Source organism: Schizosaccharomyces osmophilus, chromosome 2 (assembly GCF_027921745.1).
Source record: "Schizosaccharomyces osmophilus chromosome 2, complete sequence".
In the NCBI taxonomy this organism is placed as follows: domain Eukaryota; kingdom Fungi; phylum Ascomycota; class Schizosaccharomycetes; order Schizosaccharomycetales; family Schizosaccharomycetaceae; genus Schizosaccharomyces; species Schizosaccharomyces osmophilus.
In genome coordinates, this window is record NC_079239.1 from 2,201,396 (window position 1) to 2,224,630 (window position 23,235).

The following is a 23,235-nucleotide window of genomic DNA, read 5'->3' on the forward strand; positions in this document are numbered from 1 at the left end:
TGCTCGTCATCCCAACAAATGGATATTTTAAATCAAGAGTCGATTACAAAATCAAGTAACTCTTTGGATAACCTCAACAGCTGATATGAGTTTATTGGAATGTGCTGAGACTATGAATTAAAAGATCCATTATTTTTTTTTTTTACACGCAAGGACAGCTTCCATTAAAGCCAAGAATTAGGCGTCTTTTAGCTTTCTTTTCCTGCGAGCTTCTGAATCTTTCCCTTTCGACTTCTTAGTCGGTTTTTTTTCTTTCTTCCGATCCTTCTTAGAATGAGATGATTTTTCCTTCTTACGCTTTTTGGATGATGACAACTCGTCAGAATCTTTTCTCTTCCTTTTATGCTTCTTGTCTTTAGATTTCCGCTCGTCAGATTCAGACTTCGCTTTCCGAGAAGACTTTTTCTTGGAGTGCTTGTCTTTAATTCGTTCTTTTGACAATGCGTTGGTATCATTCTTCATTTTCTCTTTCTCTTTTTGTTCTTCAATTGTTCCGGAAAGACATCCTGCGTATCGAAATACAGTCGACAAGGCGGAATACTTACTGTGGTATTTTGCCATTGCAAGCTTAGTAGATGCCCCCTGTGTTTCCAATTCAACCTAAATGTTTCAATATTAGTCAAGGAAATATCAATAACTAAGTCATACATTGCCTTTTCCAGTGTTTACTTGGATAGAATTCAACTGTGAAGAAAAGACATTATCCCACCATTGATCGGCGTAATCATGCTTCGTACCCAACTAAAGTATTCATTAGAATGGTTTCTTTTTCATGCTTTCCTAAGAATGAAGCCTCTTTCTCCATTTGTAAATTTTTCAAGCACGTACACCACGAGTATCATATTTTCTAGACGTCAAAACAGGTTTGAGGAGACCACCTTCTTTTAAGGCATTCCCCTCTTGCCAACCGAAAGAGTTTAGATATTGTTTTGAGCTAAACATCAATTAGCTCAAGGACTTCAGTAACCACGGTCAGCTAGGAGGTGGTGGAAGAGGGTGCAAGTCAAAGATCACTTTGAATCTCAGTTAGTCACGAATTAATTAGATAAATTAATTAAAGATTTTCATTCTTCGTATATTGTTGCAATATTGGAATTCAAATTCTGGATAATGAATAGTGATTAATTCCAGCGATTAGCATAGAGAGCAAGGGCAGGTAGTTTTATGCAGAACTCCCCTTTACTTTTAAAGAAAATTTTCTATGGAACTTGTACTAAAGACTCATTCCTCCTTTCTGGATGCTCACTTTTCCATTCAACCATGAGCACTGCTCTTAAGAAATCCATCGCTTTGAGGGAAATTCCTACCGCTAGGATTAAATTGCTAGCGTAAAAAAAGTTTGCGTTTCCACAACCAAGAGTAATCCAAGAATGGTAGAAGGTTGTCCCTAAAACGAGAGCAAAGACAATTACGTTATTTGCCAAAAGACTGTATTTCATATTTTCCTGAACTTTCCCAAAGGTAGCGAGAAGAGACAAAAATAATGAATAATCAGCGATCGAGGGGTAAATTTTAAATATACCGTGTATTCCCATCATTAAGACAGTTGCAATCAAAGGTAGCTTTTGCAAACGAATGGTGATTGGTATGATGAACATGACAGGAGCAACAGCGAAAACAAACAGGAAAAATAATCGAAACTCCTCAAAGATTTCAGTAAAAAAATACCACCAAAGTCCGATGTTAGGAGAGAGGTCGTGGGCGTTCATATACACATGAAGCGGAGCCATCAAGAAATTACATGATTTTAAAAGAATTGCAGAGCCGAACACTAGACAAGACATGTAAAATAAAAAAACAAGAAGAATCCAGGAAATGGACACTTTTGGGTTACTTCGCTTTAAGATAAAGTAGCTGGGGAACACGAGAGAAATTGAACTAGGATTGATAAATAGACTTAAGGCACTTGCACAGGCATATCCTACTTGGAAGCCTTGAATCGAAAAATATATAAAAGCCAACGTAAAAAAATTCAAAACAACGTCGCTTGAACAAGCAATAGTCGGAAGAAACGTAAGTGGATTCAGTAAATAACTATTACCATGGTTAGTACAATAAACGAATCGAAACCATATCAAAAGAGAATTAAAAAACAAGAAAAGGAAAGCATCTAAAGCCAATGGATGGCTATCAAAGCATTCACAAAAGTCCTTACATGATATAAATCCACAAAGAAGAAGTTCCAGCATAAAGTTCTCTATGTTTCTTGTTTTCTTGAAACTTTTTTGAAATACTGTAAACAAACCAACCGTTAGCTACAGTCAAGAAAGAATAAAGCATGCGTATTGCATCAAGTCCTCCTAGCAATTCACAGCTAAAATGAAGAAACAAAAGTAAAGGGGACTGAAAATATATTCCTCCCGAGTATGGATCGAGTCCACGACGGTACAAGAAAAGCCCTTCTTGTACTCGCAGAAAGTTGGATATAGGAGTCGAAATTTCAATTCTTTTTGACAATGCTTTTGAGATGTTCGTACTTGAGAGATAGTATTGAATAGCAAAGGAAAAGAAAGCGATGAATGCCAACCTCAGTTTTTCTTTTGAGTCCATGTTGTTGCCGTTATGCAGGTTGAGTGGGTTTATTTACGTTTCGTAAACTTCTATGAAGTTTACGATTAATTTAGGCAACTAATTATACAGATTTTTTCAACGAGAATAAAAAAACACTTGAAGCAATAGAGTATAAGTAAATTGATTTCTCGTATGAATTCGTCTGTTTTATACAAACTTCAACGCTGCGATAATGAGATGTAAGTATCGAACGGTTGTTACCTTGGATTGAATACTTCCACCACAAAGTGTACCTGCTATTAGAATTCAATTAGAAAATACAAAATATTGAAACAAAGGAAAATTTAAAAAAGTTGGTACGACCTAGGAAAGCAACATATCAATTATTGAATTTAAGAGGCTTATAAATAAATTTCCGTTGAAAAATGCTGGGATTGACGCGCCTTGGGCTTCGTCGTTTTGGTACCCATTCTCATCTCAGGAATGATGGTAAAATCAATCTTACTGAGGTACTACAAAAGTCAGTTTTATCTACTCCAAAAACTACCCCTCTGCAAAACAAGGAACCTGCTTATGTCGCAGGTTCTGAGTTTCTTCCTAGTCCTTACTTTTTGCATGCCAAATGTTTAAAGAATAACACCCATGTGACCCTTTGCAATCCCGATAAAAAAATCATTTTCAAAGCATCTGCTGGATCATGCGGATTCCGGAAAGGAAAAAGACGTGGATACGATACCGCCTACACCGTAACCTCAAGGGTCCTTGAGCAGATTCGTCTTAAGAATTTAAGCATTGAAAATTTGTATATTGTCTTTCAAGGATTTAGTCAAGCTCGTGAGGCCGTACAAAATTGTTTACTAGGCCAGGAAGGTTCACTGATTCGAGATAAGATCGTCAAAATCATGGATAAATCTGCCATAAAGTTTGGTGGCCCCCGTGGAAGAAATGAAAGAAGAATTTAATCTAATTTTGGTGCTTAATATCTGACTCACTGATCTTGATTCCGACATGCTTACCCAAAAACCATTCGTCGTTTATTCCCTCGTGATTTTTGTTTTGAACGGTAGTGAAAGATATATTCGATGGCATAATGTCCTTTAATACAAATCTATGTCAAAAAATTGTTTCAATTGTCTTCATTAACACTTATCCCTATTAAAACAAAACACTTCCAAAGAAGTGAAGATAAATGGTATACATGTATAAACAACAAAAATTAAGGAAGAAAGAAAAGAAGTATACAAGAGAAAAGCTCACATGACAACCGGTGAAACTAGATCAATCTCAGAAAGTAAAAGCTCATAAAAGTCATCATCAACCCAATTTTCATTCCCCACTGCTTCCAGTCTCGATAGCACTCGCCTTTTTTTTTCCTTTGAAAATTGATAATTTCCTTTTATTGACCAAGGTTCGTACCATCTGCCCGCTATATCTGCAAGCTGGCATACAAATTCTGAAGAATCGCTATGCATAAGGGTGTATTCAGTTTGCGAAATGCGCTCCGCAATCTCTAAGCGACGCGGCAACTTTGTACGATTTCGAAATCGATGAAACGTTTGAGCTGTAGCATCTTTTTGTGCCCACAGTGATCCTTGAATACAGACGGCATCGTCGAGATTTACAAAGATGTCGGAGATATTCATTAAACAGGCTTTGGAAAATTGAGAAGGAAGAGACTCGGTATGCAAGATACAAAGATCATTAATCCATAGTTTCTCAGCTCCATAAAAAACACCCAAAAAATGATCACTTAAGTTTTCTGGCCCATCTTCGATTATGGGAAGGATGGTCATGGGAATAGAGTGATGCTCATCTTTATATACACTATGCTCAACATTTTTATTGTCAATAGGTTGAAACTTTCCATAAAGACACCAACTATGAGCGATGTCACTAGCAAGTATGTGGCCTGGGCGACTCATGTCTGAAGATCGTTGCGTCCATGGTTCAATATCGGCAGCGGCCATGTCGAAGAAAAATCTCGAGTTTCCTAATTCCTTACAATGGTATTGGTAAGGTTCGACGTAGGCGTCTAAAAGCGAATTCGAAGAGTTACTTTTATTGATATCATAATTAATCAAATTCCTAGCAACAACAATTCCAGGAATAACTTCGTAATTTGTATCGATCCATACCACTTCACCAAGTCGAAATGAAGACGGCCAAGTAAAGGTATCATCTTTGCACTCATGGAATATCCTTTCCATGTCCTTTTGGATATTCCTTCGAATTTTAATTGAACCATTGGCGCATAGTGAGCAGCAACAATTCGCTCCGTTCCTTGATAAATCAGAAACTAACCAGTAAAGATGATGCTGAAAGTCGTTTATGGATCGAAAAGGGCGGCCACCAGGATGCCCATACACCCAATACTCGCCACGTTTTGACCCAAAACCATCGCGTTGGTAAATCTGATAATGTTTTGGTAAGGCCTCTAATACATAATTATCAAAACTCTCGGTCGTCATTAAGCGGGAAGTGTATCTAGGAGGAGCATTTTGCTTAGGCTCATCAGTTGATACTGTTCTGGAAGGCGGCCTTGACCGATGAGAAGAAACAAGGGATTTCGCATTTAGTTGAGATGGAGTGGAAATAGGGTTTATAACAGTAAAGGAAGTGTTGGGTAAAGAGTTGGAGGGTACTTTAGGAGCATGAATGAATTGTTGGTGAAGATCGTGAAACACTTGCTGAGTTGAGCCGGAACCTCCGAAGATATGTCGGGCTAGCAACTGTCCGCATGTTTGTCGAAATGCCAAATGCCTTGGATGATCGTGAGCAAGAGGTCGGATTGAGGGCGTATAACGAGTTCTAAAAGAATTAGTAGGCAAGGTCCTCGCATCCCCGTCCGACCAAGTACAAGCTATGAAGGGCATATGGGGAAATTATTTTCCTTGACAAGAGAAAAGAACCCCTATTGCTAGATGAGATAAAGTGTTGTAACAGCTGGCTACTGTACTAAAAAAGAAACAAATAAAAGTAAATTAGAAAGTATTAGGAAAGTCACCAAACACGTGTTTTCCTTTTCTTACTGTTGACTAGCTTCCAAATCGAATTCACCAAAAGAAGGATATAACTGTGGATAAATTGCCTTGAAGCAAATTATAATACATTTAATCAAAAAAAGGGAATAAATATTCTAAAATGTCGATAAGAAATGCTGCTTAGCCTTTCTGTAAAACGGGGATTTTGTGATTGTGAAATTGGTCCACTTTGGGTAGGTCACTTTGCTAGGAGGTAGAGGCTTTTTTAGGAAGGCTATCCAGGTACTTGAGCGAGCTTAATAGGAAATGGGAATAAATTTTTGTACGTTTAAAAATAAATAAGGGAATTTTTTATTGAACAGCGAATTTTCTAGATGATACATGCCTTTGATATCCAAATTGGAACAAGAGTTAGATTCATGACAAGTAAATTGGATGCAAAACACCCTTTCTTTTTTGCTGAAATAAATACTTTTCTTCATCTCTATGAGATCCCAAGGAAAGTTTTGCTTGAGGAAACCAATTTTGAGAATTTTAGCACACACGACGAAGCTCTCAAGGTTTTCATCTCAGCCGGACGGTTCAAAGAACTTTTTGAAAATGGAATGAATGTGATGAAACATCCTTGTTTAATAATAAACAATGAAGATTAACAGATAGCGAAGAAGAAAAACAGATCTCTTGTAAAATGAAACAAGGTAATCACCCTTTGGAATGAAGACATCTTCATACTTTATATCAATTCTTTCCTTTTTCATATCCCTTTGAAATTTCCCATAGTAAACTTTAAGAAGAAGCTTGTTTCATAAACTCAACATTCCTAACTGCCTCAATAAATCCTTTTGGACTCGCCATTATAAAGGAAGCAGTATTCTATCATATTCCAGGAATTCCTCTATTCCCAAGCGAAGGATCTGGTTTGCGTTTCTTTCGTTCAAACTTATATTAGTGATATTTCGTTTCATTGAATCAGCTCTTGAGCATGGTACCGACGTGAGACAGACGAATCGTATCCTCAAACTGCATTCTTTTCGTGCTTTAAATTTCTTTTACGCTTATACAATTTAGAAGTTTCCTTATGCAGGCAAAATAAAATGGTTCCCATAACGACTTTCTGGCAGCGACTATCGAAAACTAAGAATGATTTTTCTTTTTTATAAACTTTTGCATAGCAATTGCTTCTTTAGATGTCTCTTTCGTCAAACTTGGAATTGGAAAATATCTAGCATTTTGATTTTCAATGATCAGATACGATCTCGGTGGTCATTATTTATTTCTCAGGCTTCTCTACATATAAGTATCGTTTTTGCGGCAATTACGAAATTAGGTCTCACGAAAGAGATCAACTTGTAGTCATCAAGTTGACTTTGATCGTTTTCCAAATTTTTTCTTCTGACTCCCAACTTTTGCTATATAGTATAGAAGCATTGAACCAGTCAGGGCTCTCGTTGGCTTACTGAGTAGAGGGGATTAATCTCTTATTAATTACTTATCTTTAATTATCCTTTCTATTTTTGACCGCAAACGATCATCGTTAGTGGTGAAAGCCTTATTTTGGAATCGTTGTAAAGTTTATATAGCTATCCGATTTCGAATTTTATTTTTTGTGTTTTTATTTTTTGTTTCGTTTTTCTTCCTATTGTTGATTAACTCTGTTTGATTTTAAATACGTCGTTTTGCCAAGGTTTTTGCATATATCACATTAAACATGAATAGTGTTTCCTTTCCGCTTGACCAGCACTTAGAGAAAGATGACAAGCAAGATGCTTTTATTAAGCATTCTGAAGCGTCTGCTACTACCGATCTGGAAACCAATGACCATATTCCGAGATCTCCTTCAAGGGAAGAAGATTTCAATTCTGAGGAACAGAAACGGCTAAGCAGACTACGGCTGAAGAGTGATATCCGAATTATACCTTGTCTCTGGATTCTTTACTTCTTAGCTTGTTGCTTACGATTTTCCGTCTCGCTTTCTTTCACCATGAATTCCCAACAAGGTCATAGCCTCATACAAACATTACCCGGTTATACTCCCCATCTTCTTTCTTTAGGTCTCGCTCTTTTTTATGTGGGATACGTTATATTTGAGGTTCCTTCTAACTTAATGATGGTTTTCGTCGAACCCTCTGTTTGGGTTGCTCGTATTCAGTTTACCATTGGTGTCGTTGGTTTGTGTCATACAGTCTTGGGAACGAAATATGGTAACGCAAAAGCATTTGTTGCTCTACGCTTTTTCTTGGGTGTTGCAGAGTCTGGTTTATGGCCAGGTTTAGCTTATTACATGAGTCGTTGGTACCAGGGCCAACACCTGGGAAAACGAATTGGATGGTATTACACTGCTGCCCAGATTGGTGCTGCTGTCGTAAGTTTGGTTTCTGCTGGCTTCCAAAAAATGGATAATGCTCGAGGTTTATATGGCTATCAATGGATGTTTTTGATTTGGGGCGTTGTTTCTGTTGCCCAAGCTCTCACTATACCTTGGTGGTTACCTGCAGTAGACAATTATCAAAAAAATAGACGAGACCTTTTATCTTATATCCCTCTTCCCAAATGGATGAAGTATATGTCTCCGACCCGCATGCAATTTCTCGATCAAAAAGAAAAGCATCTACATCGCCGCTACATGTCAGGTATGAATGTAGGTAAGCAATGGACTTGGATGGATTTGTTAAAGTCTTGCTTGGATCTTCGCGTATGGCCTTTTGTTTTGATTTACTTCGGTGTTGTTGGTGTAGGTAACGGTATTTTTGGATACTGCACTTTAATTATTGAACAAATCAATTCCAACTTTTCGAGTACCACTGTTTCTCTTTTGAACGCTCCAATTTGGGTTTGTGATGCTTTGGGTATTGTTTTAGTTATGCCTCTTTATGATCGCTTCCGTTACAGACTGACATTCCTTAGTTCAAGCTGTTTAATAATCATTGCTGGTCTTTGTGTTGCGACATATGCCCACACACCCTGGTCACGCTATGGTGGTCTGTTGATGATTGGTTTTGGTTTGGGACCTACTGTTCCCATTTGTATGGCTTGGTGCTCTGAGCTGATGGTTGTTTCATATGGTGATGTTGGTGTTGCTGCAAGTTTAGCCCTAGTATCCGGTGTAGGAAATTTGGGCTCTGTTGTGACAACGTATGCGCTTTACTCGGGTTGGCCTGCAGATACTACGTACCACAAAAGCAACGAAGTTTGCATGGGACTTATTGGTCTTTCCATCATTTCCGGATTTGTCGTCTATATTTTAGAAAAGACGGGTTTTGGCCAGTTTCGTGCAAGTTTTTGGGCAACTGAAACGAAAGAACAAGAGCCCACTATGTATGAATCACAATTTGAGGAGAACATCTCTCATTGAGCGTGTAGATATTAGACCATTATTCAATCATAATAATGCTGATTCTTTTGCATTAAATATAATTGGTTTTCAGTTTTCCCCAATCTACGCATTCGTTTCGTTATGGATTTATCGTGCATTGTTGCTTTTGAGCAGGTTAATGTCACATAAATAAGAATATCTCTCCCTTAAGAGACGCAGAATCCGGAATGTTGTTTTAACTGTTTTAGTATTGTAATTACCACTTGGCAAATCCTTCCCTGTAAGTCTATATCAGCATGTTTCCTTACCAGACTTTCATTTAAAAGTAATACAATTTGGTAGCCAAATACTGGGTGCGCGCTATAAAAAAAAACGTAGTATTCTCTTAATTGCTGTTGTCTAAATTTAAAGAACCTTGCCTTACGCCTAGTAAAGGGCATACAATTGCGCTAAAAATTGCCCGAGGTTGATAGTACGAGATGGTTTGAATGTAGCAGCTGAAGCATTTGTACATAACGGAATTGCCATAATCACAGAAAGTATGGCTTCATCATACAGAATCTGAAATGATATTAAGTAACTACGCCTATGGCGTCAGTTCCTATTTACTTTGTTTAATCCTTGGAGACTAAGATACTTCGAGTACAAATGCAACAGTTCTCTCATACGGCAAGTACTATGCTCGTCCTGTCGTGGAAGAATAAGGAATTATTTCTCAAATTATCTATAGTTAAGGGCAATTACTAGGTGTTGTAAAGGGGCACATAAAAAAAGTGGGCGAATCTATTCAAGCAACAGAAAAATCAAGCTGAACATTTATAAAGATCATAAAGAAAAGAACTTGAATCCAGAATACATAGAAAACGCCCTAATAACACTACAAAAAGTTAGCAAATGCACCATTTATGATAAAAAAATAAGGGAAGCTTGAAGCAACCCCCTTTAAACATACTGTCACATTATCAGTGGCACGAGTGTTCAACAATAAAGCAACAATAAGACCGTAAAGTCCCAAAACTTCAGCGAAAATGAGAATCAAAATCATAGCTACAAAAAGACGAGGCTGTTGAGCAGTACCCCGAACACCAGCGTCACCGACAATACCGATAGCAAAGCCAGCAGCTAAACCGGCTAAACCTACTGAAAGTCCAGCCCCAAGCTGAATAAAACCGCTGTAAAGGCTAAGAGTTTGCTTAAGATTACCGGAGATTAAAACAGAAACGACCAAACCATAAATTGCAATAATACCAGCCATAACGACAGGAATGGTGTTTTTACTAAAACAGGTTAGACATTTTAAGATAAAAGCTTTATATAAATGAAAGACTCTCGACAGCGTTACTCAGTCTTTGAGAAGGGGCAATATATCATCAGGCGGTTACAGCTCTATTCACTACGAGTGAATCGCCAAAGCAATAGGAAAACTGCTACTATTCTGTAAAACGGTATTGCTTCGATGTCTGCATAGAATCTTCATGAGCTATACTTACACAATAAGGTCAGGACGCAAAACACCCATGGCACTGATACCAACACCGGCTTTGGCAGTACCATAAGCAGCACCAAAGCTAGCAAATACAATTGCGGCGGTGCATCCCATTACACCAAAGAAGGGAGCGTAGCTAGAAGGTCAGAAATATTTCGCTATCAAATTCCGACATACACAGGGCTATACTCGTTAGTTATAAGATTTCAATTAACATTGTACACTTACCAAAGATCTGTAGGCATATTAAATATAAATTATGGACTAAAGAAGTACTTTTACTGTTTTCGTACTGAATCGTTTTTCGCAAGTCGACGAACAGTGTTAGCTATTACTGTAGCAAAGCATAGGAAGGGTGAGGCAGTTCCAAAAATCTAGGATATAACTTTGGATGTTTTAAACAAGAGAGTGAAAATAAGACAAGAACGAAATAAACAATGTAAGTAAAACGTGGTATTATTCTTGTGTTTTATCGTACTGAACTTATTATCGTTTCTTTTGGATCCCTTATCCAGCAATTCATAAATTCCAATTCTTTTTATTATCGCAAAATCTATGTATAGTTAAACAACAAACCTATATAACCAGTATCCATAACCAAGAGAACCCCGTGTTTAATCTCAGACAGTAGGATAATGCACAGCAACTTGACGTATAATGAAGAAAAGAGTAAAACTAGTCTTCTCCAGTAATTTTTTGGCAGGACGTTTTGCGCAATTTATCCTACTTGCATATGAAAAGACAAATTTTTTAATATATCCATTTTTTAATGGTACGGCACGTCACATTCATACGTTTATCAACATTAAGCCAATTTCCTTTGTATTATTTTTTCTTCTTCCCCTTCTAATTTGAAGACATTGATGCAACTTTGCTGCCTAGAGAACCAAGAGGTTCGCCTACTGCCAATTGTGAAAAGCCATGGTACATGCTCTCCATATCTACAGGGGATGTGGAAGGCAAGTTGAACAAATTGTGAACCATACTAGCAGTGAGACGCTTATAAATGGGTTCAACATTGGCTGCATTTGTATTCGACTTGATGACAGCTGAAACACCGTACTTAAAGTCACCCAACAAGGACTTCGTCGGTTCGATGACAGGTGGTTTCGAAGCTGGAACCTTACTAGCCAATGTGCCGCCGTAGACATGCAAAGCAGATTTGTCATCAAGAAGGAGAAAAGCACCATGAGCAAAATGCAAGGCCAATGGAGAATTCTTAAATATATGCAAGGAAAGTAAGTTTGGATAATCACTCGAAAATATCAGCAAACGAGAATAAGAAGAATTTGTGTCTACTACAGCAAACTCTTGTCCGTTTCGACTCGTGGCCAAAAGTCCAGTGAACTTACCAGCGAGTGTCCACTGAGCGGTCATAGAAACCACGTTCCATACCATCAGACGACGTTGAGAAACAATTACCAAGTATTCTTCTCCAAGAAACTTAATATTCTCAGTAGGACCACCGTGAGGAACTTCAATGGTAAACATTGTCTCAAGAGACTCGCTATGTACTAAGTGCACGCAAGCATCAAAACCAAATGCAATTATAGATCCGTCCAAAGAACTTGCAAGAGCATGAGAAAACGAAGAAGCAGATGAACCTATAATGTTTGCGAAACGGCGCATTGCCGAGCAAACCCAAGTTCGGGAATTTAAAGTCCAAATACGTAACGTCGCATCAGTTCCTAAAGTGATAAATTTATTGCCAGTAGTCATGCCTATAAGACCTAAGACGCCTTGGTTATTGTCGTGAGGCTGGTCAATACGAGTCATCAATTTCCAAGCCTTAGCTATGGCATCAAATTGCCAAAACTTTAAAGCTTTCTGTTTTATCTTCCTCTGATGTTGGTCAACGGTATTGGTTGTCCAGCAATCAAGAGTTGCAATATATGAATCATCACTAGAACTGGCAACCGCAATTGAGGAAATGTAACCAGTCTCATTATTAGGAGATGCTGCTGCTGTTTTGGAAACAGAACCATACGAGTAACGAGCGACCTCGCAATTGCGAATGCAAGCATCGGCCTTTAAATCATATTGCTGTAAAGCAACAAAGTGACCATTAAAACAAGACGAATAAAGCAGCATCATTTCTCCTTGATTGTTAATGGTGGAAATGTTAAAGACTTCACTAGGCACTTTTCTATCATCCTCAGACTCCTCTTTGTTGAAAGAACTAGGAATCATGTGATGAATACCGCGAACATGGATCTGTTCTGTCAAATCGACAGCTTTAATTACGGTCAAAGAGTTATCTCCAAGATGCAGAGCATACGAGTCAGAGTTCTTGGAGACAGAGATGGAATGTATGGAAGAACCCAAACGAGGCAAGAATTGTCGGTGTGAAGTTTCCAAAGTCCACAAAACCAAGACACCTTCTTGACCACCAGAAACCAAATATTCGCCATCCAAAGCCCATGTCAAGCCACCTAAAGCATTTGCGTGCCAATGCAGAATTCGAGGGCCGGAGACTCGGCTGCTGGTAAAATCAGAAAAGGTGTGGATTCGCCCTTCACTATCAGCCACAGCCACCTTCGTCTCATGGATAGCGATGTGAGTCAGGGCTTGAGGTTGATTAAACTTGTGTTCATGGACTTCCCAACGCGACTGGTGCTTCTTTTTCTTGGGAACATTAACGGCAAACATTACCTTGTCATTGGTTAAAACACCCACAGTGGGGCAATTGGCAGATGTCTGACTGCTAGAAAGAGCAATAAAGTCATTGAATTTGAAGATAAAGGTAGGGTTTAAGCTCGATGACTTTTCAGACACGGAAGGTAAAAGGGCATACAGGATGAAACGCTCGTTGGAAGGGCCAGACTTTGATGGTTGAGCATCGGTAACAGCAAATAAAGTATTTCCAGAAAACGTAGCTGCATGAACGTGGGTGGAAATTTCCATGGTACGGAGAAGTTCTGTAGTAGCCCAATCATGAACAGACACAAATCCAGAACGAAACACAAGATAAAGCTCAAAAGCATTTTGAGGAGACAGCAAAACAGCAACCGGGGTGGAATCGTTATTTTGAGTTGTGAAGAAAATTCGATTGACGCATTCCCCGGTAATTAATGAGAATATGCCAACAAAAGTGTCATATGTAATAAACAAAAACCTTGTTTCAGTTAGTAATTAGGAGAAAGATGAGAAGAATGAACTAGAGTGAATAAGTTAAAAGGCACAGGATGAAATCATTTTCTCGATAATTGCACCTGATCATACAAAGCTTCATTCACATGTAAAAATAAACTTTTACTTTTTCAATCCTGCTGTTTATAAGAGTAAATAATCGCTTCTTGAACACTTTTCTATAAAGAGTAAAAGTTTTGCCTTCCAATCCAATTGTCTCTTAACCTGTGGCTTTTACGTTCATTCATTATTTACTTACTTGTTATCGTTTGAATAAATTGCAGGCAACTGAGGAACCATACGACCGCCTAAATAGGCATGTTTTGTCCAAGGGTCTTTTACCTCTTTACGACCCATAGAAGGATCTTTTTCGGCTCTTTTCACCTCTTTCATTGTCTCTTTCCTTGGGACTAAAGAAAAAGATTTAAATATACAAGGTAAACAAAGCAATGGTGGTTGGGTAAGGATAGGTTCAGTAAGACTATGAATCGACTGCTCACACTGAATTTTCTTGGTGGAGGAAGAGTGCTGTGAGGGTTTTTTAACTTTCCACCAACAAACACCAAGAGGGGACGGGACATATAATAAAAAGGAAAATGATTATTCCAATTCGTTGTTTTTCTTGTGGAAAGGTAAGATTGCTGTCGTTGAATGGAAAAAAAAAGTTTCTGGTTCCAAAGTCTCAAGTTTGAGCGAGTGATTAGAAGAAGTACCTTTTAGCTCTTGAACGCACCTACGGTTGAAGACGAGTAATCGATCTAAAAAACAAAAACAAATAAAGAGATTACTGCACGGTTTCTTCGGCGAAAGTTTGTGGCAGTAAGCTCATCTGAAAATTTCTAGTATCCAGGAATTGGTATTTAATAGACGGCCATGGCTGTATAACTGCTGGATATCTGTATTCAGGTTATGATTTTGAATTTACGATGAGACTGGAAAGATTCAAGTTTTAGTGGTACTTTTTACGAAGATGCTTGCACGAATATATGGATGACTATTGAACGGAACGAATTTCCATGCTAACGTTTATTGTTCCAAGTGGGATTAAGAAGGTTGAAACTAACAAATTTAGGTTATCGGCGATAAGTGGGATAGCTATCTTACTCTTCTTCAGGAGGACAACACTGAAGGTGAAGCCCTAGACAAGTTGGGCTTACAGCGCTACTGTTGCAGACGTATGATTCTTACTCACGTCGACTTAATTGAAAAGTTACTTTGTTATAATCGTAAGTCGAAGATGGTTTCTGTTTCAGTAATGGTTTCTAACGGTTTTGTAGCTCTTTCGAAGCAGAAGAACATGTAAATTCCACATATCGGCTAAAACAACTATACCAAAGAAAATGAGAGTCACTTTTTGGATATGCGAGAATATTATCGTATTTTTGAATCGGAGGCTATGGTGAATGTCTCTGCTTACGGCTTTCCTAGAGATTTCATCTTTTTTCGACACAGTTTTTATGAGCTATGAGAACTGTTTTTCATGGGTACATGGAAAACTGAAAGCTGTTGCTGTTTAATCGCACGATTAAATTTGGATGTTTCCGGACAAGCTGGACTTTTCATGTTAATTTTATTTTTAAGTCTTATAATTTGCATATAGAATGCTTGGGTAAATCCAATAGGATTGATTTTTTTTGGTTATTTGGTAAACTTATGTTCATATATTGAAAGATGAAAAATATTTGTAAACCGTTATATAAATTCTGTATACTTAATCTTGAAGTGTAAGAATGGAAACATTGTCTCGAATCGTAAAAGAGCTTAAGTGCTGATAATCGTCTTCATAACCAGCTAGCTATTCGATTTGCGAATTTTTATTAGCTTTAAGTTTGTTTTGAAACTTGTTTAATATATAGGCATAATTTAGGGAAATTATCGAATTTATTTGTGCACAAATTCTCGAGTCCTCAGAATCAGATATTGTCATTACGAAAACGTCCAAGGCACGATTTTATCTTCCCCTCCCCCATCTCTTCTCATGGATAAAGAGTCCTATGATTATTTGGTAAAAGTTGTATTAGCAGGACCTTCAGGAACTGGCAAGTCCTGTCTGTTGGAACGATTTGTCAAAGGACGATGTAATATTTGACATTTGGCAAGAGAAATAGCAATACTAACCTTTTTAGGGAATGATGAAATTCAACATACAGTAGGAATTGATTTTGCTAGTAGGATTGTGATTGTTGGTATGGGAAACCAGCAAAAAAGGATCAAACTTCAACTATGGGATACTGCTGGACAAGAAAAGTTTCGAAGTGTAGCACGAAATTATTATCGGGGAGCAGCGGCAGCAGTACTCGTGTATGACATTACAAATAAAGAATCGTTTTGTGAACTGTCTTCTTGGGTGTCAGATATTCGTGCTATGGCTTCATCTTCTCTATGCGTCGTTCTGGCTGGAAGTAAGTTTGATTTACAAGGACAACGGGAAGTAAGTACAGAAGAAGCGGCAGAATTTTGTTCTGCGAAGCAAATCGCTAGCGCACATGAAACGAGTGCATACTCTGGTACTCAGGTAGATGACTGTTTCTTGTCAGTGGTATCTACCATATTGACACGAATTGAACTTGGAGAAATCGATCCCCAAGATCAATCTTTAGGAATACAATACGGAGATTTAAGCACTTCTCAGCCGTCACATAATACGAGCGTTACAAACTGGTGGGCTTCTATAACAAATTGGGATGATTTAGTTCGATTGGAAAGGCAAACTCGCTCTCGATGTTGTTTATGAGTTCACTTACTCACCCTCTCTTTATTTCGTGTTGTATACTTTACTTTATTATCCTACGTACAAGCAGGTAATCTTCCTACTATTGCTGTATCCTACACACAAATTGTTACTAGACGACTTTTATGGCTATTACTGTTATGAACACTGATGATTACATAATGAATATAATCAATTTTGTAACAAACATCAAAATTGAAGGAATGTTAAAATTTAACAACCGCTGCTTGCGATATGTAGTATCTTATTTCGTCACATTAATTCATTCATCAAAACTCGCATAGAAGATGGATAGTACTCATCTACTGCTAAATGCATTTGTAGAATCCTCGTTCATAGAGTTGTGATTCGCATATTTTCAAACTCAGTTTCCATATTAGCAAAGTAATTTCATCACAACAGTACCATCCGTAAAATGTTTTCGTGTATATAGAATTATCTTCTATTGCTGCTTTTCCTGTTCTTCTGGTTTTACAATATCAATGTGATCGGGAAGTCTAGCAAAGTCGGTCCTGGCTCTTCCGCCCTGAGAAAAAGGTCTTGGTGGATTGCTAGGAATAAGAGTTAGTAACATCTTTGAGTAAAATCTCATTTACCTAAGAGGGACTCCTCCAGGACCATGGATTGTATGAGGTTTCAGGTCTTTAGCTGCATCCTTCAAACTGGGTTTCGATTTGGCAGGAGCTTCTCCGTTTTCTGGTGAATTAGATAAAACGTTGTTTTTATTCGATTCCATTTTAGAATTGAAAGAAGTTCTTCAAGTTAAGCAGAAATTGACCTGGTTGACTTACATTACGTGAATCCTGCCACTAGGCTAGCTACTATACTTTAGAAACGCATATCACGTATTCTGAATGTTTTGTTAGGACAGCGAATCCTTCTGGTAAAAGTAATTCTTTTTATTTACAACTGTTTAATATCTTTCGGAATAGGTATGAACCCGTAACTGATTTTTTGAACAAATAACAATATTCAACGTCGTCTTCCTTTTCACAATTTCCTAAAGTGAAGTATTTTATAGTCTATTTGAAAATACAAGAAAGATTTTGGATGCTTCATTAGAAGTCTATACTATAGACACACGCTTTGGCTGTTGGAACAACCATCTTTATTGAATTTCCTAGCATACATCACGCTTAGCGTTGGTTGCTGTCTCTTATTACTACTGTCTTTTTTTTTAATATCTTCCTTTTTCTTTCTCTTTATTTGTTGAAGACATCGTTGACTGGCGTCGTAATTGCTACTCTTTAGTATCCTTTTGGGTTGTTGAAAATGATTGCTTCAAAGCCTATAATTCTCTTATTTTTCTCACTCGTATCACTTCTCTCTTATTCAAGTAATGCTCTGGGTGAAACAGATCTTTTCTTCGTAGACTCAACTGGACTTTCAAAGCAGGATGCTCCATTCAGCGAAGACTTTAATTTACCTGTTGGAGATCGCTTTGAAAAAGCAAAAAATTGCTTACAGGATGATTCTAGTTCACTTACAGAAAAACTACATGCCACAAGTCTTTTAAAATCAGCGGCTTGGGAAAATTGTACAGATGCTATGCTTTTGCTCGGTAATATACTGTTCTTTGGCCTGTATGATTTTGAACCAGACTTTGGAATGGCTCATGCTTATTATGACCAGTTACGAAAAACGAACGGAAGCGTTGTTGGCAACTTAATACTTGGATTTTACCATTCTGTGAGTTACTACAACACTGCTCCTTACGACCCAGCTTTGGCTCGAATGTACTGGGAAGCCGCTGCGAAGCAGGGATCCATTGACGCTCATCATTTCCTTGCGTATCATCATCTCACTGGTATGCATACTAAAAGGTCTTATTTATTGGCTGCAAAGCATTACAAATTCATCGCTGATGATCTTACTAGAGAAGGTCCAAAATCTCTTTTAGCATCTTCGCAATACCTTTGGCCTGAAATCCTCAATTACAATACTGCCGGTGAGGACGGAACAGGCGTTTACGGACCCGCATCTGCTTATTCTTTTTCAACCGCTAGTCGAGCCCTTAATTCCATACGGCACTATATTCGGGAAATTTATAATCCTCCGGAAGAACGGGATCTAGGAACCCTTTTTGAGGCCGGAAAGCTACGCCTTCATGGGATGCATTCATTTAGACGAAACCATACGGTAGCTGAAACAATATTTGGTAAAGTATATCGCGATTTATCATCCTTGAGTGAGAGCCCCGTCCATGTAACATCCGAAAATATTGCCAACTTGCTATCGAAATCAGCAGGTTATATAGGCCTTTTACAAATATTTGGAAATTCTAGGAGAAGAAATTTGGAAAATGCTACGCATTGGCTCAAACGAGGAATATCTCATAACGACTCGAACGCGCTGTACGGAATGGGATACATATTTTACCATGGGCTCTTAAATGCAGATGAGAAAGATACTGAAAAGGGTTTAAGTTATATAAAAGAGGCTGCTAGTATGAAGAACGGTTATGCACTCACTTTCCTTGGAATGCTATCTATGGAAAATGAGGATTTTGACATTGCTTTTCATTATTTTACCTTAGCAAATAAGGAAAAGGCGTTATTGTCATCTAAGTTATTAGCTGATTGTTATTTTGATGGAATTGGAACTTCCGTGTCTAAACAGAAAGCTGCTTTGCTGTATAAAGAGTTTGTGGAAACAGTTCGTTCCACGTCTTCCACAATGAGTTTAGCCGTCAGAGAAGTAGATCATTATTGTCTGGAAAACAGCCTTATGTATTATTTGTATTCTGCTCAGTTAGGCTACTCGATTGCAGAAGTCAATGCAGCATATCTCGTAGATGGTAACAAATACTTAATTGACTCATTGAGAAGATACCTTTATCCTGAAAATACAGAGGAGGAAACTCTTTCAGATGTATTTGCTTTTGAGTTTTATGCACGAGCCGCTGCACAAGGAGATGCAGATGCAAACCTAAAACTTGGCGATTATTATTACTATGGCATTGGTGTGCATAGGGATTATGATAAAGCGTATCGATTCTATGAAAATGCTTCCGGAAAAGGAGGTGCTACTGGAATGGCCCTTTGGAATATGGCCTACATGCATGAATTTGGCAGGGGACGAGAACGAGATACTCATATTGCTAAACGATTTCTGGATGAATTGTCTATTAATCAGATTGCTTACATCCCCTTCAGAATGATCACTTCATTGGTATTCCTTCATCAAATTTATTTAAGATGTCTTTCTTTTTTACGTTTACGATAATGACTATTTCACGCATTGTTGAATGTTTCAAGTCTATGATTGATCTGCCTGATGCTTTTTAAGTTACTAACGCTTAATGCCATGCAAACAAAAGTTTTTGTAATTCCTATGTAAATACATTTAATATCAAGTTATACTTATGAAAAAAATTTCTAACTTCTCTCTCAATACATATTTGTTCACTCAGTTGTTACCTCTTTTGTAACCTCGTTTGGGAGTTGGAAGAAACCAACTTGAACTACTTTTTCACTACGCATTTGTTCCAAACGTTGATTTGGACCTAAAATTTTGTACAATGGGAAAAGCTAACAAAGCTACCAAGAAGTTTAATAAGAATCATTTAAAGGACACTTTGCAGCGAAGAAGACAATTGGCGAAGGAGAAGAGAAGCCATGAATCAAAAACGAAGAAATCTCCAACAACTCAAGAGGAAAAGTCGATTTCAGATGATCCCAACAAGCGATTTCAAAGGGAGGATGTGTCTGAATTTTACGCCAAGTTAGATCCGTCGAAGGCAGCCTCCCGGAAAAGTGGAGATTTAGTGAAAGAGCATGATCATGCGCCATTAGGCAATGATAAAGCTCAGGAGTCTGAAGATGGTCTTTTAAGATATTCAGGAAAAGAATTGGAAGCAGCCATAGCATTCTGTCGGAAGTTGTCTGGTACTGAACAGCCTGATTCTCTGATTTCGAATTTACCTGAGGAATTGAATAAGAAACTGACAGAGATGGACTTTGATCAGCGTTCTAGCTTTTTACAAGATTGTCGTAAGAGCTTTGCTAGCCTCCTGATGAATGAGGTTTTATCTTCTGGAGGCGATATACAAGTTCTGTCGTCTGTCGAGGAAGTTATTTCGCACATCAAAAATTTTTCCTCTTTTCCACCTGGTTTTATTGCGAAAGCTTGTCAAATTTTCATTTCTTATCCAGATGCTCGCGAACAAATTCAGGCGATCATAAATAATGTCTGTAAAGCTAGTCCTTCATTAATAGTGACAACATTCCAACACTTCTATGTTCAATTGCTATCCTTCTTTAAGTCGTCGCCGAATCAAAGTGGAAATTTAGATACTGTTGAGGAAATGCAATTGTTTCTAATTGAACTGTTATCCTTAAGTCCTGACACCTGCAAAAAGATATTCTTAAGCTACACGGATCAACTAAACGTTCATTTGCAGAATTGTTTAAAGCAGGCTGATAATGTCGATGCCCATAAATTAATTTACAACTGGCAGTTCAGTTTGTCCCTACAGTTTTGGTCTGAGGTAGTATGTCTTTTATGGGAAGATTTACAAATTATTTGCAAAGAGATCTCTCCTCAGTTAATTAATCTTATTTTAGATACCATGAGACTTATTCCAACAGAACAATATTATCCCCTGAGGCTGCGTCTTCTTTCTTCACTAGTTCGGATTTGTCGAAGCACTCATCTCTATATTCCCTTGTCTTCACAGTTTGTTGAAATGGCTCCTTTCTTTTTAAAGAAGAGCCGTAACTTAACCCGTGGTGAGGATTCGGCGTATAGCTTCGACGTTTTAACGACATTACATATCCCTAAGGAATGTCTAGCTTCCCAATCCTATCGCAAGAATCTTAGGAAAACATACCTTTCAATGATGACGGAATATTATGCAACGTTTTCCAATTCAATCGCTTTCCCTGAATTAGTTGTTCCAGTCATTAGTCAGTTACGAATTTTTGTTTCTCGTTACCCTTTTGAAAATAGTATATCCCAGTTTTTGCAAAAATTAGAGGATACATATTCGTTCATTCAACAGAAACGTTTAAATATTGAGTTTACTCAGAAAGATCATTCACAAGTAATTGCTTTTGAGCGGGATCTTGACTGGCGAAGCACACCTATTGGCAAATCCGTTAAATAAAAATAGAGCAAACGGATATGTCTTTGGTAAAAAATAACAGTTTGTTTACTCATTTACAGAAATTAAATGGAGAAAGGATTGGGTGCAAAATCATTTGGGTTAATAAGTATTACGGAAATTGGAAATAAAGTATACTAATAAAATGCAATTTAATCATCATTAGGGTGAATAGGATTTAGAAGCTTGATATATTCAATTGTCTAAGAATTATACAGTCATTAATTGTCATAGTCAAAGGAAGGAAGTTACAATGGAGTTCTTTTTGGGAATGGATCTTTTGCAGACAAAACAACAGTCATACGGTCACGAGAAACGTAACCACGCATATAGCCTTTACTAACCATGTTTGCCAAAATAGCCTCAACGTGTAGTAAATCGAGATCAGATCCAGCAACTTTTAAAGCGGTTTGAAAGACGGATGTGGGAAGCCGAGTTGATTTTTCAAGAATGATCCATGTTTTTCGAAATAGATTTCGCAAACATAAATCTCTAGTCCCTTCCAAAGTCAAGTAGGTCTTTGTCTTGGCTAGCAAAGATTCATTTTTCTTTAAACATTGACCAAAAGCCCCAAGATTTCCTTTCTTAATGGCGTGACATAACGGAACGTATATGTTTTTTAAATAAGGGTATTTAGACAAAAATGTAGGACTGGGAAGTTGATGGTAGACTAGAATTCGAGTGGGGATCCAATAGGAAAGGATTAATTCTAAATTACGGTTATAATGCTTGTGACATAAGGAAAATGCGGTTTCCAACTCTGCAGATGCGTTCTTGTAGCTTTGATTTAGAAAGGCCACGATACCAAGGTAGTAACGGAAAATGACAATATGAGATTTGGGAAACAGAGAAATGTCTGGCAGTTCGACAACCTTCATTGCTCGCAAGACATTGTTCGTCAAATGAACGCAGTCTAAGCGTAAATATAACTTGAACAACAAACCCATGGTATAATAAGCACCCCATTTACGTGAAATAGCTAACGGTGCTCGATCATTGATACATATTGTAAAAGCCCTGTTAAGCAGTCGTGTAGCTAGTTCGAGGTGTGAATTTTCTTGTACAGGATCATTGGATATGAGTTTCATTTGTTGATTGCGAACAGACATAGTATTCTGAGCATGAATAGCAAGAAACCGCAAGTCTTTGCAGATTATGAACAGTACTGGCAAATGAACACCAGTGCAATTTCCTGAAGAGAATTCACGAAATATGTTTTGAGCAAGATCTACTTGAAGACGAAATGCAGCAACTGGGTCTCGATCACGGCATAAGGCAAGTAATACCTTTAAATGAAGCAAAACAGAGTCACTCCAATTCTGAAGAATGATGGATCGCTGCACTGTAAGTCCTAAAATGTCGTCGGAAGAATAAGTTCCCGGAACGTCGAAATTTAGGACGTCGCCTAGTTCTTTTCCCCAGGGAACCGACAGAAATTTTGCCAATACCATGCTGTTCGAACGTGCAACCGCATTATTGATAGAAGAAAAGTAAATATTCAAGGGCATTAACCGAGGTGTCGTCATTGTTAAAACGCTGAAGAAATAAGGAATGCTCGGTCAAAAAAGAAGGAGTTTTTTTCGTATTTATATGTAGTTTTTGAAGTTTTAGACGTCTTTGCGATCTTTTCAGTGAAATTTCCAAAAAAAAAAAAAGTGCTCGTCAGTGTCGCGCTCCACGAACTATGCGACCTTTGTCCAGAGTAACAGCGTTACCTTAAGTTGGAGGATTTTTCATTGAACTCTGGTCTTGCAGTTCTTGAGACTGTTTCCGTTCGCGCTCAATCTTTTCACGGATTTCTGGAGTCATTACAACATCTTCAAGGGTATCTTGGTGCACTTTATAGATAGAGTATGCGAATGTACCAAGAGCGAGTCCACCTAATCCCAATGCCGTGATCAAATTTTTGGTACGGAAAGGTCGACGAGCATTTTCGAATGCTCTGCTATTTTGACTCATACTTGAAGAAAACAGGGCGTG

The 23,235-nt window shown here is 37.9% G+C and overlaps 14 protein-coding genes across 14 annotated transcripts; 6 read left to right on the top strand and 8 right to left on the bottom strand.

The window, feature by feature from the left end:
- Positions 1-177: 177 nt before the first annotated feature.
- Positions 178-942, bottom strand: tma23 (ribosome biogenesis protein Tma23; the record flags this gene model as incomplete). The annotated part of the gene is made up of 3 exons (XM_056182287.1): positions 178-600; positions 649-741; positions 829-942. 3 exons carry the CDS (start codon positions 940-942, stop codon positions 178-180), a joined length of 630 nt encoding a protein of 209 aa, XP_056037566.1.
- Positions 943-1,199: 257 nt separating this feature from the next.
- gab1 (Pig-U, Gab1) lies at positions 1,200-2,550 on the bottom strand (the record flags this gene model as incomplete). Its single annotated transcript, XM_056182288.1, has 2 exons — positions 1,200-2,034; positions 2,156-2,550. 2 exons carry the CDS (start codon positions 2,548-2,550, stop codon positions 1,200-1,202), a joined length of 1,230 nt encoding a protein of 409 aa, XP_056037303.1.
- A 386-nt stretch (positions 2,551-2,936) lies between these two features.
- Positions 2,937-3,473, top strand: mrps18 (mitochondrial ribosomal protein subunit S11; the record flags this gene model as incomplete). The annotated part of the gene is made up of 1 exon (XM_056182289.1): positions 2,937-3,473. One exon carries the CDS (start codon positions 2,937-2,939, stop codon positions 3,471-3,473), a length of 537 nt encoding a protein of 178 aa, XP_056037565.1.
- A 291-nt stretch (positions 3,474-3,764) lies between these two features.
- On the bottom strand, positions 3,765-5,384 carry clr2 (chromatin silencing protein Clr2; the record flags this gene model as incomplete). Its single annotated transcript, XM_056182290.1, has 1 exon — positions 3,765-5,384. One exon carries the CDS (start codon positions 5,382-5,384, stop codon positions 3,765-3,767), a length of 1,620 nt encoding a protein of 539 aa, XP_056038681.1.
- A 1,816-nt stretch (positions 5,385-7,200) lies between these two features.
- Positions 7,201-8,844, top strand: vht1 (plasma membrane vitamin H transmembrane transporter Vht1; the record flags this gene model as incomplete). Its single annotated transcript, XM_056182291.1, has 1 exon — positions 7,201-8,844. One exon carries the CDS (start codon positions 7,201-7,203, stop codon positions 8,842-8,844), a length of 1,644 nt encoding a protein of 547 aa, XP_056037814.1.
- Positions 8,845-9,673: 829 nt separating this feature from the next.
- Positions 9,674-10,536, bottom strand: vma3 (V-type ATPase V0 subunit c (proteolipid subunit); the record flags this gene model as incomplete). Its single annotated transcript, XM_056182292.1, has 5 exons — positions 9,674-9,682; positions 9,758-10,082; positions 10,296-10,427; positions 10,469-10,474; positions 10,520-10,536. The coding sequence occupies 5 exons, from the start codon at positions 10,534-10,536 to the stop codon at positions 9,674-9,676; spliced, it is 489 nt and encodes a 162-aa protein (XP_056037817.1).
- A 601-nt stretch (positions 10,537-11,137) lies between these two features.
- On the bottom strand, positions 11,138-13,813 carry nan1 (U3 snoRNP-associated WD repeat protein Nan1/Utp17; the record flags this gene model as incomplete). The annotated part of the gene is made up of 2 exons (XM_056182293.1): positions 11,138-13,406; positions 13,680-13,813. The coding sequence occupies 2 exons, from the start codon at positions 13,811-13,813 to the stop codon at positions 11,138-11,140; spliced, it is 2,403 nt and encodes an 800-aa protein (XP_056037816.1).
- Positions 13,814-14,016: 203 nt separating this feature from the next.
- rpb10 (DNA-directed RNA polymerase I, II, and III subunit Rpb10) lies at positions 14,017-14,723 on the top strand (the record flags this gene model as incomplete). The annotated part of the gene is made up of 3 exons (XM_056182294.1): positions 14,017-14,052; positions 14,493-14,646; positions 14,698-14,723. The coding sequence occupies 3 exons, from the start codon at positions 14,017-14,019 to the stop codon at positions 14,721-14,723; spliced, it is 216 nt and encodes a 71-aa protein (XP_056038068.1).
- A 675-nt stretch (positions 14,724-15,398) lies between these two features.
- Positions 15,399-16,154, top strand: ypt4 (GTPase Ypt4; the record flags this gene model as incomplete). The annotated part of the gene is made up of 2 exons (XM_056182295.1): positions 15,399-15,498; positions 15,547-16,154. The coding sequence occupies 2 exons, from the start codon at positions 15,399-15,401 to the stop codon at positions 16,152-16,154; spliced, it is 708 nt and encodes a 235-aa protein (XP_056038050.1).
- A 439-nt stretch (positions 16,155-16,593) lies between these two features.
- SOMG_03506 (uncharacterized protein) lies at positions 16,594-16,887 on the bottom strand (the record flags this gene model as incomplete). Its single annotated transcript, XM_056182296.1, has 2 exons — positions 16,594-16,702; positions 16,748-16,887. 2 exons carry the CDS (start codon positions 16,885-16,887, stop codon positions 16,594-16,596), a joined length of 249 nt encoding a protein of 82 aa, XP_056038699.1.
- Positions 16,888-17,423: 536 nt separating this feature from the next.
- On the top strand, positions 17,424-19,376 carry hrd302 (ERAD E3 ligase adaptor subunit Hrd3; the record flags this gene model as incomplete). The annotated part of the gene is made up of 1 exon (XM_056182297.1): positions 17,424-19,376. The coding sequence occupies one exon, from the start codon at positions 17,424-17,426 to the stop codon at positions 19,374-19,376; it is 1,953 nt and encodes a 650-aa protein (XP_056038696.1).
- A 295-nt stretch (positions 19,377-19,671) lies between these two features.
- Positions 19,672-21,258, top strand: noc202 (Noc complex subunit Noc202; the record flags this gene model as incomplete). Its single annotated transcript, XM_056182298.1, has 1 exon — positions 19,672-21,258. The coding sequence occupies one exon, from the start codon at positions 19,672-19,674 to the stop codon at positions 21,256-21,258; it is 1,587 nt and encodes a 528-aa protein (XP_056037961.1).
- A 245-nt stretch (positions 21,259-21,503) lies between these two features.
- SOMG_03509 (TREX2 complex subunit-like (poorly characterized, implicated in transcription or splicing)) lies at positions 21,504-22,781 on the bottom strand (the record flags this gene model as incomplete). Its single annotated transcript, XM_056182299.1, has 1 exon — positions 21,504-22,781. One exon carries the CDS (start codon positions 22,779-22,781, stop codon positions 21,504-21,506), a length of 1,278 nt encoding a protein of 425 aa, XP_056037958.1.
- A 190-nt stretch (positions 22,782-22,971) lies between these two features.
- Positions 22,972-23,214, bottom strand: coa3 (cytochrome c oxidase assembly protein Coa3; the record flags this gene model as incomplete). Its single annotated transcript, XM_056182300.1, has 1 exon — positions 22,972-23,214. The coding sequence occupies one exon, from the start codon at positions 23,212-23,214 to the stop codon at positions 22,972-22,974; it is 243 nt and encodes an 80-aa protein (XP_056038113.1).
- Positions 23,215-23,235: the final 21 nt, after the last annotated feature.